This window comes from Coregonus clupeaformis, chromosome 5 (genome assembly GCF_020615455.1).
Source record: "Coregonus clupeaformis isolate EN_2021a chromosome 5, ASM2061545v1, whole genome shotgun sequence".
NCBI lineage: Eukaryota > Metazoa > Chordata > Actinopteri > Salmoniformes > Salmonidae > Coregonus > Coregonus clupeaformis.
Genome location: NC_059196.1, coordinates 9,673,851 through 9,691,183, shown reverse-complemented (window position 1 = coordinate 9,691,183; position 17,333 = coordinate 9,673,851). Strand labels below are relative to the sequence as shown.

Sequence of the window (17,333 nt, the reverse complement as noted above, 5' to 3'; positions counted from 1 at the left end):
TGAAAAGGGACCATCGAAACTATCACTGAACACCATTTGACAAATACATGGGTATTATAATAGTGTGATGACGTGGATTATATTTATCATTCCACTTTTCGCCTAAATGTAAAATACTCTAGCTCTTTCTGACAAGTAATCATTTGTGCAGCAGTGTTGCCAGAGCATCAAGGCTGGTAAGGACTAGGTACTAAAGGGAAGTGAGAGAGATCTAGTAAAAGTGCATGCGAGAGCGAGTGAAAGATCAGTGCTGAGATCGTGACTCTAGGGGTTTGCTAAGTGAATCTATTTTAAGGCCTTCAACTCAGTGAAGAAAATGAAATACACTCATCTCAGGCTTACAGCTTCCTGTTGGTCTGGTAATAGACACACACATACCGCAGCCCACGCACACACACACACGCATGTGTTCACACACACAGACACGTCTGTTACATTACAGCCTTATTCTAAACGTTTTTTAACCCCCACCCCCCCCCCAATCTACACACAATACCCCATAATGACAAAGCAAAAACACGTTTTTAGAAATGTTTGCTAATTTATCTAAAATAAAAAACTGAAATATGACATTTACATTAGTATTCAGACCCTTTACTCAGTACTATGTTGAAGCACCTGTGGCAGCGATTACAGCCTCGAGTCTTCTTGGGTATGACGCTACAAGCTTGGCACACCTGTATTTGGAGAGTTTCTCCCATTCTTCTCTGCAGATCCTCTCAAGCTCTGTCAGGTTGGATGGGGAGCGTCGCTGCACAGCTATTTTCAGGTTTCTCCAGAGATGTTCGATCGGGTTCAAGTCTGGGCTTTGGCTGGGCCACTCACGGACATTCAGAGACTTGTCCTGAAGCCACTCCTGGTTTGTCTTGGCTGTGTGCTTAGGGTCGTTGTCCTGTTGGAAGGTGAACCTTGGCCCCAGTCTGAGGTCCTGAGAGCTCTGGAGCAGGTTTTCATCAAGGATCTCTCTGTACTTTGCTCTGTTCATCTTTCCCTCGATCCTGACTAGTCTCCCAGTCCATGCCGCTGAAAAACATCCCCCAACATGATGCTGCAACCACCATGCTTCACCGTAGGGATGGTATTGGCCAGGTGATGAGCGGTGCCTGGTTTCCTCCAGGCTTTGCATTCAGGCCAAAGACTTCAATCTTGGTTTCATCAAACCAGAGAATCTTGTTTCTTATGGTCTGAGAGTCCTTTAGGTGCCTTTTGGCAAACTCAAAGCAGGCGGTCACGTGCCTTTTACTGAGGAGTGGCTTCCGTCTGGCCACTATACCATAAAGGCCTGACTGGTGGAGTGCTGCAGAGATGGTTGTCCTGGAAAGTTCTCCCATCTCCACATAGAAACTCTGGAGCTCTGTGAGAGTGACCATCGGGTTCTTGGTCACCTCCCTTCTTTTAGGGTCTGAATACTTAGGTTTTTCAAATGTAAAAAAGTGTTTTCGCTTTGTCATTATGGGGTATTGTGTAGATTGAGGAGCATTTTTTATTTATTTAAACCATTTTAGAATAAGGCTGTAACGTAACAAAATGTGGGAAAAGTGAAGGGGTCTGAATACTTTCCAAATGCACTGTACAGCAGATGTTGATGCAAGGGGCTGACAGTATTTGTTTTTACAAGTATTTGACGGAGGCTGGCATCTTGGCTGTGTGTTGGTTTGCGTGTTGGTTTGCACTTCCCCATTGTCAATCCCCTCAAGCTACTAACACATCTGGTGGAAAATAATATAGCGAAGCATGGCATGGAGCTGAGACAACCATAAACACAATCATTGAACACCATAAACATGGGTAACGTTATCAGAGTGAAACAAGGAAGATGGGCCTATTTTGCCAAAATTAATAAATAAACTATCCTATCTACTTTTCATCACCTTCTTTGGGTACAGTATAAAAGCCCCATCTGAAAACAGTTGTCTACCTTAGACTTACTGGCTACATTAACGTTCAACTTGCATCGACAGTCACTCTCCTAGTGTAATATAAAGAGATGCAGGAGCAAACTGTCATGTAATAAAATGGAGAACTCCGATCCCGGGAGACCCATGAGGTGGCGCACAATTGGCCCAACATCGTCCGGGTTAGGGGAGGGTTTGGCCGGCTGGGATGTCCTTGTCACATCGCGCTCTAGCTGACTCCTTGTGGCGGCCGGGCGCATACATGGGTAAAAAGTACAAACAAACAAAATAATTTACAAAATAATAATAAAATAAATATAAAAATGGAGAACATGACTGTCGTCTCAATTCTGTATTTGAACCCATTACGTCTATTGAACTCAGTCATCATAAACACCACCCAAATTCACAATCTGATGTTGAATTGGCCAACCTTCAAATGAACCCACCATGTCTTGAGTAGCCTAGTCACAGAGCAACGCTGGTTGCATCTGCTTAGTGAGCTCCAGGCTGATCTTATCAGTGGAATAAGAGGGGCTCAAAGACAACACACAGAGAGAAGAGAGAGAGGAGAGAGAGCGAGAGGGGGTGAGAGAGAGATAGTGACAAACAGAGAGCGAGATAGACAGAAACAAAGAGAAACAGAACGATAGAGCGAGAAACAGAGAGAGAGAAACAGAACGATAGAGCGAGAGAGAAACAGAGAGAAAGAGAGAGAGAGAGAGAGAGAGAGAGAAACAGAGAGAGAAAGAGAAACAGAACGATAGAGCGAGAGAGAAACAGAGAGAGAAAGAGAGAGAGAGAGCGAGAGAGAGAGAAACAGAGAGAGAAAGAGTCCTGTTTGCTGATGATCTGGTGCTTCTGTCACCAACCAAGGAGGGCCTACAGCAGCACCTAGATCTTCTGCACAGATTCTGTCAGACCTGGGCCTTGACAGTAAATCTCAGTAAGACAAAAATAATGGTGTTCCAAAAAAGGTCCAGTTGCCAGGACCACAAATACAAAATTCCATCTAGACACCGTTACCCTAGAGCACACAAAAAAACTATACATACCTCGGCCTAAACATCAGCGCCACAGGAAACTTCCACAAAGCTGTGAATGATCTGAGAGACAAGGCAAGAAAGGGCCTTCTATGCCATCAAAAGGAAAAAAATTTGACATACCAATTAGGATCTGGCTAAAAATAATTGAATCAGTTATAGAACCCATTGCCCTTTATGGTTGTGAGGTCTGGGGTCTGCTCACCAACCAAGAATTCACAAAATGGGACAAACACCAAATTGAGACTCAGTGTACAACGAAAAACACCAAATAATGCATGCAGAGCAGAATTAGGCAGATACCCGCTAATTATCAAAATCCAGAAAAGAGCCGTTAAATTCTATAACCACTTAAAAGGAAGCGATTCCCAAACCTTCCATAACAAAGCCATCACCTACAAAGAGATTAACTTGGAGAAGAGTCCCCTAAGCAAGCTGGTCCTGGGGCTCTGTTCACAAACACAAACAGACCCCACGGACAACAAAAACAACACAATTAGACCCAACCAAATCATGAGAAAACAAAAAGAGAATTACTTGACACATTGCAAAGAATTAACACAAAAACAGAGCAAACTAGAATGCTATTTGGCTCTAAACAGAGTACACAGTGGCAGAATACCTGACCATTGTGACTGACCCAAACTTAAGGAAAGCTTTGACTATGTACAGACTCAGTGAGCATAGCCTTGCTATTGAGAAAGGCCGCCATAGGCAGACCTGGCTCTCAAGAGAAGACAAGCTATGTGCACACTGCCCACAAAATGAGGTGGAAACTGAGCTGCACTTCCTAACCTCCTGCCAAATGTATGACCATATTAGAGACACATATTTCCCTCAGATTACAGAGATCCACAAAGAATTCAAAAACAAACCCAATTTTGATCAACTCCCTTATCTACTGGGTGAAAAACCACAGTGTGCCATCACAGCAGCAAGATTTGTGACCTGTTGCCACAAGAAAAGGGCAACCTGTGAAGAACAAACACCATTGTAAATATAACCCATATTTAATGTTTATTTATTTTACCATTTGTACTTTAACTATTTGCACATTGTTACAACACTGTATATATACACACACATGACATTTTAAATGTCTTTATTCTTTTGGAACTTCTGAGTGTAATGTTTACTGTTAATATTTATTGTTTATGTCACTTTTGTTTACTATCTACTTCACTTGCTTTGGCAATGTTAACATATGTTTCCCATGCCAATAAAGCCCTTAAATTGAATTGAAATGTAATTGAGAGAGAGAGAGTTGAGTGTAGCCAGCTGAGATTGGGGGGCTGGCTGAGCAGCAGCACTGCTCATGTCAGTCAGAGGGGGTCACAGTAAACCCTAATGCGCTTCCAACTCAAGTATATGAGTCCTGTCAGAGAGCAGATAAGCCTGTAGCCAAGGAAGGGACGTCCTAGAGTTATCAGTAGGCTAAGCGTACACACACGCAGACACATCCAGTCGTGATGGCCTGGACTGAATGAAAAAACTATGAGAAGATTGCCTCTCAGCTGTGCTGCATTCCCCTCTGCTCTCTCGCTAAACTCAGGATTGTACACTGGGACTCTTCCATTTCAAAGGTCTTGTAGACACACACCTCTTCCTCAACTATGCCTCAGACAGACTATACTTTGTGCCATCGATTGGGAAGCACAGGTCACTTTCTGAAACAGAAAAGGAGAACTGACATTGCAGTGTCACTTCTGTTTTTCTGTTTGTTTTTAGTGACCTGTTCTTCATAATGAGTCAATGCAGATGTGCTTGTCTGGTGGAAAGAAATGCAAATTGGCCAAAAAGTGCTATTATGTCAAACTTCAGGGGCTTGGGATCTTACGGATAAGAGAACAGAGTGACAGCTGTGTAGACTACTCTGTAACTCTGTGGTCCTCTGTAGCTCAGCTGGTAGAGCACGGCGCTTGTAACGCCAAGGTAGTGGGTTCGATCCCCGGGACCACCCATACACAAAAATGTATGCACGCATGACTAAGTCGCTTTGGATAAAAGCATCTGCTAAATGGCATATTATTATTATTATTATTACTCCTAGAGAAACAAACACAAAAGGATGTCTTGTCCTCTGAATCACTGTGATAATTCAGTGTGAATCGCACAGGAAACGAGGGGTCAGCCAGCTACATTTTCCAAGAAGTGATGTTGTGAATTGCACCTTGTGAAGTAAATGTAGCTAATTCTTTATAATGATCACATGTATTCATTTCCATGCTGCACAATACTCTGGACTTCAGGGGCCACAGCTAAGTGTTGGAATCGAGCAGTTAGATTGTTGGCACAATGTTTAGACAATGATTGTGTTTAATATCTGGTCATACAATTGACAGATGAAAATCACATTTAGCTAGCTAAATCCCAAATTGTACAACCTTATTGCACACATTTGTCAATGGGATGGATCTTGTTCTGAACAGTAAAATATAGTTCGATGGGTATGATCAAAGCCCAAGCCTAGCACTGCTCACCTAGCTACTACTCAGCTAGTTAGCTACTAATTTTCAAGACCCTAATCTGGGATGATGATTGAGTCACCACCACACCATGCACGCGAGATTTTCTTGGTCAATGTTGCTAGCTAATGTTAATTGGCTAGGTAGCTGGCTAACGTAGCTAGCAATCCAGCCACCAGCATCAAGCTAACTAGCTACAACCATATAGCCAGTTCTAGTTAACTTCAACTAGCTACATCTTCTACAGATGAATACAATATATGATTAATGTTAGCTAGCTACCACCTTCTCTCCTAGTCAGTGTACCCCTAGCTAACTAGTTAGCTAATGTTATCTAGCTGTCTCGTTAGCTAGGGAGCTAGCCAGCAAATTAGCTAGTTATGCTAACTTCCTGGCCCACTGATCATCAACTGGGTTACGTTAGCTAGATAGATAGTTCTCTGACTGCTAGTCACCCACCTTGTCCATTAGTTTCCAGCATTTCTCCACCGTCTTTTTGTCCACGGCCCCAGGTTGGTGATGAGAATGGAGGTGGTGATGGGGCTGAAACGCGTCCTTCATCATCCCGATCAGTCCTCCGCCTTTCTTCAGATTTCCTGCCATATTAGGCTCCACTAGGGTCGGCCAGAGCGACAGTCAAGGCTGGGGGGACCGCCCTCCTTCCCCAGTCAGACTGAGCAAAAACCGGCACCCCACGGGGAAGACAGCGCCCAGGTCGGATTCGAGCGAGGGTCCGTTGGGGGGGGGGGGGTTCTATTTAAACAAGGCTCCCATTAAACCCCCCACCAGTGGTTGGCTCGAGCCTCGACGACAGTGGGGCAAACTGCAGCTGGGTGCTCAGCAAGGAATACAACGTAGGTTAGTATGCAAGCCAGTAGAGACCCGTCTAGTCGACTAAAAGAGGACAATGATATCGACTTGTCTATCCGTCTGGTCTCCGTGTAGATTGAACTGTATTCTCATTGACAACCCCTATGTTCCCTTTTCAACTGCTCGCTCTTTCCGTCTGCGTTCTTCTCAGTGACGGGAAGTTCAGGGGCAGGCTGGAGACAGTCAAAATAGCTTGATAATACGCTTACTGTTGAGGAAGAACTGATGGTGGCGCCAATAAACTAAAGGGACATTTACATGGATAACAAAAATCATTAACATGGGCGGAAGGGAGACGGGGTGCATATATACATTTAGAAAAATCAACACTGCCTTCAACTTCCCCCCACCCTCTATGTGCGCGGCCCTTGCCCTTCCTGTTCATCCCCTTCCGTTTGTAAAACCTCTCCCTGCCCTCGTCCCCCGCTTTGCACAAATGTTACCCCCAACACCTCCTACAACTACGCCCTCTTAATGCGCGATCTCGCGGTGAATATACATGCACGCGCGTCTGTTTTAACAGTATGTTCAAGAACTTCATCAATTATAGTCGGAAATTCCTTTCTACCAAAAACATTTGGCTGTGTAAATTCAGACGCATATTTTTTAGCATGTTTTTTTTGTTGAAAGTTCCTAACAACAACTGAAGTGATATTCACCTGTGCCCGCTCCTGTGGCATGAACCATTACATTATACTTAATGTTATAGCCTACATAGATGGGTACTACTTCATGATAAGTGTGCAATTGGCACTAAAACGCTTAAGGCTCTGTCTGTACCGTTGTCGTTTCATCAGCTCTCTCAGATGATAATTCAGATGTTATATAAAGGCAAAGGCTTCGGTTCCGAAGATAACTGCCCGTTCCGCCCCCTTGGAAGCCTCTTCCCCAGAGTTAATAACCGTATCACCTGCGCATGTGTGTCCTCCACATTATACACAATTTTTTTTGGTAAGCCTTCCTTCACATTTCTCAGGAGCGGAATTTTCGTTATAGAAGTGGGGGGGACATTATTATTATTATTATTTTTAAATCCAGTCGGATAAACACTCCAAACAACCTACATGTCTCCCCCCATCCCCAGTTGAAGTTGTGCCCCTGGGAATATTTACATTTTACATTTTAGTCATTTAGCAGACGCTCTTATCCAAAGTGCATACATTTTTTTATATGCATTTAGATCTTCTTGAGTTATGTAGTGTTGTTTCAAAGTAGCCTACCGTGTTGTTTCAAATTATGTACAGTGAGCACATTTTAGAGCAGATGGTCTTAAACTGTAGCATAGCCTATCTGTGTTTTATTTCAATATAGAGCCCCACAGTGGAGATGCCATAATACCCATAAAACCTAGTGGTCAAACAGGGAAATGGTACCATTCACTTTTCCCATAGGGGATTTTAGAAACACTTAAAGTAAAGGCTGTGTATCATGTAGGCTTACCTGGCGTGACGTTCTGATAACCATGTAAATGTCTCTCGACTACTTCTCAGAGAGTTTTGAGTTGCACCATATCTATTCATTATGGTCATCGAAATGCTAGCTATTAAAATCAGATCAAATAACAACATTAGAGGATTAGAAATCCAAGGCTTGAAAACAAAGGTTTCCATATATGCCGATGACTCAAGATTTAAAAGTCCGCAAGCTAGATCCCTGCAATGTCTTATTGAAGATAACTTTTCTGGACTCTGGACTAAAACCTAATTTAAATAAGTGTACAATATTGCGTATTGGATCTTTAAAAAATACAACTTTTACATTACCCTGGCGGTTGGGAGCTTGGGCCGGTGGCTGATAAGTCGCTGGTTCGGGTTCCCGTTTTTGACCTTGTGGGAGATCTGTCGACGTGCCCTTGAGCAGGGTGCTGACCCTGGTTGCTTCTGTGGGTTGCTCTGGATGGGAGTCTGTTAGGTGACTGAATGTAATGTAAATGGTAAGCGGCTTGTATGTTTTAATATTCAATAAAAATAAAATAAAAAATTAATGTCTCTCGGACAAGGTGACTTTTATCAATATACACTGCTCAAAAAAATAAAGGGAACACTAAAATAACACATCCTAGATCTGAATGAATGAAATAATCTTATTAAATACTTTTTTCTTTACATAGTTGAATGTGCTGACAACAAAATCACACAAAAATTATCAATGGAAATCAAATTTATCAACCCATGGAGGTCTGGATTTGGAAAACCACACTACAGGCTGATCCAACTTTGATGTAATGTCCTTAAAACAAGTCAAAATTAGGCTCAGTAGTGTGTGTGGCCTCCACGTGCCTGTATGACCTCCCTACAACGCCTGGGCATGCTCCTGATGAGGTGGCGGATGGTCTCCTGAGGGATCTCCTCCCAGACCTGGACTAAACTCCTGGCCAGTCTGTGGTGCAACGTGGCATTGGTGGATGGAGCGAGACATGATGTCCCAGATGTGCTCAATTGGATTCAGGTCTGGGGAACGGGCGGGCCAGTCCATAGCATCAATGCCTTCCTCTTGCAGGAACTGCTGACACACCCCAGCCACATGAGGTCTAGCATTGTCTTGCATTAGGAGGAACCCAGGGCCAACCGCACCAGCATATGGTCTCACAAGGGGTCTGAGGATCTCATCTCGGTACCTAATGGCAGTCAGGCTACCTCTGGCGAGCACATGGAGGGCTGTGCGGCCCCCCAAAGAAATGCCACCTCACACCATGACTGACCCACCGCCAAACCGGTCATGCTGGAGGATGTTGCAGGCAGCAGAACGTTCTCCACGGTGTCTCCAGACTCTGTCACGTCTGTCACGTGTGCTCAGTGTGAACCTGCTTTCATCTGTGAAGAGCACAGGGCGCCAGTGGCGAATTTGCCAATCTTGGTGTTCTCTGGCAAATGCCAAACGTCCTGCACGTTGTTGGGCTGTAAGCACAACCCCCCACCTGTGGACGTCGGGCCCTCATACCACCCTCATGGAGTCTGTTTCTGACCGTTTGAGCAGACACATGCACATTTGTGGCCTTCTGGAGGTCATTTTGCAGGGCTCTGGCAGTGCTCCTCCTGCTCCTCCTTGCACAAAGGCGGAGGTAGCGGTCCTGCTGCTGGGTTGTTGCCCTCCTACGGCCTCCTCCACGTCTCCTGATGTACTGGCCTGTCTCCTGGTAGCGCCTCCATGCTCTGGACACTACGCTGACAGACACAGCAAACCTTCTTGCCACAGCTCGCATTGATGTGCCATCCTGGATGAGCTGCACTACCTGAGCCACTTGTGTGGGTTGTAGACTCCGTCTCATGCTACCACTAGAGTGAAAGCACCGCCAGCATTCAAAAGTGACCAAAACATCAGCCAGGAAGCATAGGAACTGAGAAGTGGTCTGTGGTCACCACCTGCAGAACCACTCCTTTATTGGGGGTGTCTTGCTAATTGCCTATAATTTCCACCTGTTGTCTAACCCATTTGCATGTGACATTTATGTCAATCAGTGTTGCTTCCTAAGTGGAGAGTTTGATTTCACAGAAGTGTGATTGACTTGGAGTTACATTGTGTTGTTTAAGTGTTCCCTTTATTTTTTTGAGCAGTGTATTTGTCTCTATTTACTCTCAGATTGGAAAATCCTAATAAAAATAAAATGCAAATAATAACTGTCACAGCTCAGACACAGCTCAGACACCCATACATACCCCAAAGACATGCCACCAGGGGTCTCTTCACAGTCCCTAAGTCCAGAACAGAGGCTTGGAAATGCACAGTACTACATAGAGCCATGACCACATGGAACTCTCTTCCACATCAGAGAACTCAAACTAGTAGTAAAATCTGATTTAAAAAACAGATAAAACAACACCTCACAGCACAACACGGACTGTGAAGACACACACACACACTACACTGACCCACACATTATAATATTGCATTGTTGTAATATTGTACATTTTATATTGTACATTTGTAATAGTGGAGCAGTGTAAATGTGTATAGTGCACAATGTCTTGTGTGATGTATTGTTTTATTTATGATGTAGACTATTGTTTTGTTGTGATGTTTTGTTTTATTTCTGTTTGGGCCCGGTTGGCCTGGCAGCTGCTAATAGGGATCCTTTATTTGTTTATTGGCCCATCCTCTTCAGAGGACAAAAGTAACTTTGTTTTACATTTGAGTTTTTACAGCTTTTTTGTTACATATACATTTTATACACAATTTTACATACATTGTACTTTTTACACACAATTTACATGACAAAGATATCGTTATTTTATTTATATACACATTACATGTTGGATAGATAGTACTGAGACATCTCTGGTATAGATTATATATAGTGTTTTCAGTAATAACTATTACTGATCATGAGCTTTTTAATCCCACCCTTCAGCTACTCTCAGCCCATCCAACCTATCTCCGTAGACCACCCTCTTTTGATTTCCATGTGCCATATTTTTTTCAACTGTGCTGTGACGTCTTATATGAATTTTTAACCTTTTTAATCGCATAGTATCCACAGATTGTAAAATAAAGATGTATATTTTTCCTAAGAGTATTATTATATTGTTGATTGATTGACTATGGCTTTCCAAATCGCCCAACATTGGTATTTGTATTTATTTTAAATGAATGTTGTGATTTTTCAGCCATTCCTGAATCTGTGATCAGAAACTACATGGGGGCAATACCAAAATAAATGATTTAATGAGTTTGTCTCTTCACAGCAAAATCTGCAGAGCTGAGATTGTTGTATGCCCTATGTGTATATACAGTTGAAGTCGGAAGTTTACATACACCTTAGCCAAATACATTTAAACTCAGTTTATCACAATTCCTGACATTTAATCCTAGTAAAAATTCCCTGTTTTAGGTCAGTTAGGATCACCACTTTATTTTCAGAATGTGAAATGTCAGAATAATAGTAGAGAGAATGATTTATTTCAGCTTTTATTTCTTTCATCACATTCCCAGTGGGTCAGACGTTTACATACACTCATTTGGTATTTGGTAGCATTGCCTTTAAATTGTTTAACTTGGGTCAAACGTTTTGGGTAGCCTTCCACAAGCTTCCCACAATAAGTTGGGTGAATTTTCGGCCATTCCTCCAGACAGAGCTGGTGTAACTGAGTCAGGTTTGTAGGCCTCCTTGCTCGCACACGCTTTTTCAGTTCTGACCACACATTTTCTATAGGATTGAGGTCAGGGCTTTGTGATGGCCACTCCAATACCTTGACTTTGTTGTCCTTAAGCCATTTTGCCACAACTTTGGAAGTATGCTTGGGGTCATTGTCCATTTGGAAGACCCATTTGCGACCAAGCTTTAACTTCCTGACTGATGTCTTGAGATGTTGCTTCAATATATCCACATAATTGTCCTTCCTCATGATGCCATCTATTTTGTGCACCAGTACCTCCTGCAGCAAAGCACCCCCACAGCATGATGCTGCCACCCCCGTGCTTCACGGTTGGGATGGTGTTCTTTGGCTTGCAAGCCAACCCCCTTTTCCTCCAAACATAACGATGGTCATTATGGCCAAACAGTTCTATTTTTGTTTAATCAGACCAGAGGACATTTCTCCAAAAAGGACGATCTTTGTCCCCATGTGCAGTTGCAAACCGTAGTCTGGCTTTTTTATGGCGGTTCTGGGCACTTATATGCCATTTACATTAAAAATAGAGATTTGGTTAAAAAAAGTTAACTTTTGCTTTAACAAGTTAAATAGATTCATCATCCTGCAAGTAACCGAGTAAACAATACTCAATAGGAAATGTTTCCCATTGCTAACTGGATGGTAAATATACTGCAATTGTCTCTGAAGGGAGGCCCACTGTCTCAGACTTTGAAAACGCCTTCTATATGCAAAACAAATGTATAGCTGTGCCACTAGAGATCCTGGTTCGAATCCAGGCTCTGTCGTAGCCGGCCACGACCGGGAGACCCATGGGGCGGCGCACAATTGGTCCAGGGTAGGGGAGGGAATGGCCGGCAGGGATGTAGCTCAGTTGGTAGAGCATGGCGTTTGCAACGCCAGGGTTGTGGGTTAGATTCCCATGGGGGGCCAGTATGAAAAATAAAAAATAAAAAAATAATGTATGCACTCACTAACTGTAAGTCGCTCTGGATAATAGCGTCTGCTAAATGTAAAATATATATTTTTAAATGTGCCCAAGGCACAATGGTTGGTATAGTTTGTGTCATTCAATAATGTCAGAGATCCATGGGGCGGCGCACAATTGGCCCAGCGTCGTCCAGGGTAGGGGAGGGAATGGCCGGCAGGGGATGTTGGTAGAGCATGGCGTTTGCAACGCCAGGGTTGTGGGTTCGATTCCTACGGGGGGGGCCAGTATGAAAAAATAAAAAAATATAATGTATGCACTCACTAACTGTAAGTCGCTCTGGATAAGAGCGTCTGCTAAATGACTAAAATGTAAATGTCACCTAATTAATTTGCATTGTTGAGTGTGTGCCATACCTCTTCTCTGGAAAAGGTTCACCCAGTTCTTCAACCAAAAGGTATGTGTCAGCCCATTGAGTAAACTTAATATATTGTACTCAAAATGATATATGCAAAATTATGATGGGACAGTTGTCTTGATGTTCTCTGAAGGGAAGCCAACTGTCTCAGAATTTGAAAACATAGAAGTAGGGTGGACAAAATCCAACCTATAACTACAAACAGACAATAAGTCAAACCTCACTGTTTCAGCATGGACATTTGGTTAAGGGACTTCATGGACTTATTAACTATGGAGCGAGCGGCATTGGCCCTCCAAGATTATGACAATGAACTGGAGGGTCTATGGGACATATACTGTACCCCCCATCAGGCATCACTAAGGCCAGGTCACACAGGATGCCTGGCTTGCTTTGGCAGGGTTCGCTAGGTGTCCTGTGTGCCCCTTCTATTGTGTTGTTATAATGTTTTAATGTTTGTTGTTGTTGTCTTTGTAAATATAACTAGCACCCAAAAATAACCTGCTATATGCAAAAACTATTTTTTTTAATGTGCCAATGCACGTGGTTGGGATGTAAATCCTAGTTTGTGTCATTCAATGTCACCTAAACTATTTGCATGTTCACCAAGCTTCACCTGCATTCCTCGAAGTGGGGTATAGCGATAATGGTGAGTGTGAGAAAGGGAACTGGGTGGGCTTATTGTCTTTTAACGTTATCTTATCACGCATAATCATACATTGATGTCAATGGGAGACGTGGGTGAAAACTCAAGTCAAGTTTCACCCGTTACAATTTATTGATCAATTATTGTTATTGATCGTCCAAGCGGGAGTCCACACCCATGCTGACCTAGGAAGAGTTGCAAAGAAAAAGCCATATCTCAGACTGTCCAATAAAAAGAAAAGATTAAGATGGGCAAAAGAACACAGACACTGGACTTTTTCTTTGCAACTCTGCCTAGGTCAGCATCCCAGAGTCGCCTCTTCACTGTTGACATTGAGACTGGTGTTTTGCGGGTACTATTTAATGAAGCTGCCAGTTGAGAACCAGTGAGGCGTCTGTTTCTCAAACTAGACACTCTAATGTATTTGTCCTCTTGCTCAGTTGTGCACCGGGGCCTCCCACTCCTATTTCTATTCTGGTTAGAGCCAGTTTGCGCTGTTCTATGAAGGGAGTAGTACACAGCGTTGTACGAGATCTTCAGTTTCTTGACAATTTCTCGCATCAGAACAAGAATAGACTGACGAGTTTCAGAAGAAAGTTATTTGTTTCTGGCCATTTTGAGCCTGTAATCAGACCCAAAATTGCTGAGGCTCCAGATACTCTACTAGTCTCAAGAAGGCCAGTTTTCAGCTGTGCTAACATAATTGCAAAAGGGTTTTCTAATGATCAATTAGCCTTTTAAAATGATAAACTTGGATTACCAAACACAACGTGCCATTGGAACACAGGACTGATGGTTGCTGATAATGGGCCTCTGTACGCCTATGTAGATATTCCATTAAAAATCAGCCGTTTCCAGCTACAATAGCCATTTACAACATTAACAATGTCTACACTGTTTTTTTGATCAATTTGATGTTATTTTAATGGACAAAAAAATTGCTATTTTTTTCGAAAACAAGGATATTTCTAAGTGACCCCAAACTTTTGAACGGTAGTGTATATACAGTACCAGTCAAAGGTTTGGACACACCTACTCATTCAAGGGTGTTTCTTTATTTTTTACAATTTTCTACATTGAAGAATAATAGTGAAGACGTCAAAACTATGAAATAACACATATGGAATCATAACCTCCCGAGTGGCGCAGTGGTCTAAGGCACTGCATCGCAGTGCTAGCTGTGCCACTAGAGATCCTGGTTCGAATCCAGGCTCTGCTGTAGCCGGCCGCAACCGGGAGACCAATGGGGTGGCGCACAATTGGTCCAGGGTAGGGGAGGGAATGGCCAGCAGGGAGGTAGAAAAAATTATAAAAAATAGAATAATGTATGCACTAACTGTAAGTCGCTCTGGATAAGAGCGTCTGCTAAATAATGTAGTAACCAAAAAAAGTGTTAAAGAAATCAAAATATATTTGAGATTCTTCAAATAGCCACCCTTTTCCTTGATGACAGCTTTGCACACTCTTGGCATTCTCTCAACCAGCTTCACCTGGAATGCTTGTCCAACAGTCTTGAAGGAGTTCCCACATATGCTGAGCACTTGTTGGCTGCTTTTCCTTCACTCTGCCGTCCGACTCATCCCAAACTATCTCAATTGGGTTGAGGTCAGGGGATTGTGGAGGCCAGGTCATCTGACGCGGCACTCCATCACTCTCCTTCTTGGTAAAATAGCCCTTACACAGCCTGGAAGTGTGTTAGGTCATTGTCCTGTTGAAAAACAAATGATAGTCCCACTAAGCCCAAACCAGATGGGATGGCGTATCGCTGCAGAATGCTGTGGTAGCCATGCTGGTTAAGTGTTCCTTGAATTCTAAATAAATCACAGACAGTGTCACCAACAAAGCACCGCAACACCATAACACCTCCTCCTCCATGCTTTACGGTGGGAACTACACATGCGGAGATCATCCGTTCACCCACACCGCTTCTCACAAAGACACAGCGGTTGGAACCAAATATCTCAAATTTGGAATCTAGACCAAAGGACACATTTCCACCGGTCTAATGTCCATTGCTCGTGTTTCTTGGCCCAAGCAGGTCTGTTCTTCTTATTGGTGTCCTTGCAGCAATTCGACCATGAAGGCCTGATTCACACAGTCCCCTCTGAACAGTTGATGTTGAGATGTGTCTGTTACTTGAACTCTGTAAAGAATTTATTTGGGCTGCAATTTCTGAGGCTGGTAACTCTAATGAACTTATCCTCTGCAGCAGAGGTAACTCTGGGTCTTCCATTCCTGTGGCGGTCCTCATGAGAGCCAGTTTCATCATAGCGCTTGATGGTTTTTGCGACTGCACTTGAATAAACTTTCAAAGTTCTTGAAATGTTCCGTATTGACTGACCTTCATGTCTTAAAGTAATGATGGACTGTCATTTCTCTTTGCATATTTGAGCTGTTCTTGCCATAATGTGGACTTGGTCTTTTACCAAATAGCGCTATCTTCTGTATACCCCGCCTACCTTGTCACAACAAAACTGATTGGCTCAAACGCATTAAGAAGGAAAGAAATTCCACAAATTAACTTTTAAGAAGGCACACCTGTTAATTGAAATGCATTCCAGGTGACTACCTCATGAAGCTGGTTGAGAGAATGCCAAGCGTGTGCAACGCTGTCATCAAGGCAAAGGGTGGCTATTTGAAGAATCTCAAATATAAAATATATTTTGATTTGTTTAACACTTTTTTGGTTACTACATGATTCCACGTGTTATTTCATAGTTTTGATGTCTTCACTATTATTCTACAATGTACAAAAATAGTAAAAATAAAGAAGAACCCTTGAATGAGTAGGTGTGTCCAAACCTTTGACTGGTAGTGTATATAAAACAGTATGTGGACACCCCTTCAAATGAGTGGATTCGGCTATTTCAGCCACACCCACTGTTGACAGGTGTAATAATTCGAGCACACAGCCATGCAATCTCCATAGACAGACATTGGCAGTAGAATGGCCTTACTGAAGAGCTCAGTGACTTTCAACGTGGCACAGTCATAGGATGCCACCTTTCCAACAAGTCAGTTCGTCAAATTTCTGCCCTGCTAAAGCTGTCCTGGTCAACAAGCTCACAGAACGGGACAGTTGTTTGTCCTCAGTTGCAACACTCACTACCGAGTTCCAAACTGATTCCAAACTGCCTCTGGAAGCAACATCAGCACAAGAACTGTTCATCGGGAGCTTCATGAAATGGGTTTCCATGGCTGAGCAGCCGCACACTAGCCTAACGCCTTCATTACACCGACAGCATCATTGTGCAAAATGGTACGCAGCATCATCTGGATATGTGTGCAACAAAAGTTCAACATTCACCTTCTGCTACCATTTCTGTCAAGCCGTCTACGCATACAGTTTGACGCATACGTTCGATAAATCCAATGTATGCACCACATAGAACGCCCTGCAACTGCCTCTGCAACGCAATGCTGCAAGGGAAATGCAGCGTTCCATTGGAAATTAATGTACTTCTGGTGTACCAAAATGCTATGACGCTGTCGGTGTAATCGACGAGTAAGATCACCATGCGCAATGCCAAGCGTCGGCTGGAGTGGTGTAAAGCTCGCTGCCATTGGACTCTGGAGCAATGGAAACGCGTTCTCTGGAGTGATGAATCACGCTTCACCATCTGGCAGTCCGACGGACGAATATGGGTTTGGCGGATGCCAGGAGAACGCTACCTGCCCCAATGCATAGTGAAACTGTAGTTTGGTGGATGAGGAATAACTGTCTGGGGCTGTTTTTCATGGTTCGGGCTAGCCCCTTAGATCCCATGAAGGGAAATCTTAATGCTACAGCATACAATGACTTTCTGGACATTTCTGTGCTTCCAACTCTGTGGCAACAGTTTGGGGATGACCCTTTCCTGTTTCAGCATGACAATGCCCCCATGCACAAAGCGAGGTCCATACAGAAATTATTTGTCGAGATCGGTGTGGAAGAAGTTGACTGGCCTGCACAGAGCCCTGACCTCAACCCCATCGAACACC

At 43.3% G+C, this 17,333-nt stretch overlaps 1 protein-coding gene across 1 annotated transcript in view; it reads right to left on the bottom strand.

The window, feature by feature from the left end:
* LOC121560841 (E3 ubiquitin-protein ligase CBL-like) overlaps positions 1-6,647 on the bottom strand; it is a 44,106-nt gene extending 37,459 nt beyond the window's left edge. Inside the window, exon 1 of the mRNA XM_041873700.2 lies at positions 5,863-6,647. Within this exon, the coding sequence (XP_041729634.2) occupies positions 5,863-6,006 (144 nt within the window). The 5' untranslated portion in view covers positions 6,007-6,647. The remainder of the gene's footprint in view (positions 1-5,862) is intronic.
* Positions 6,648-17,333: the final 10,686 nt, after the last annotated feature.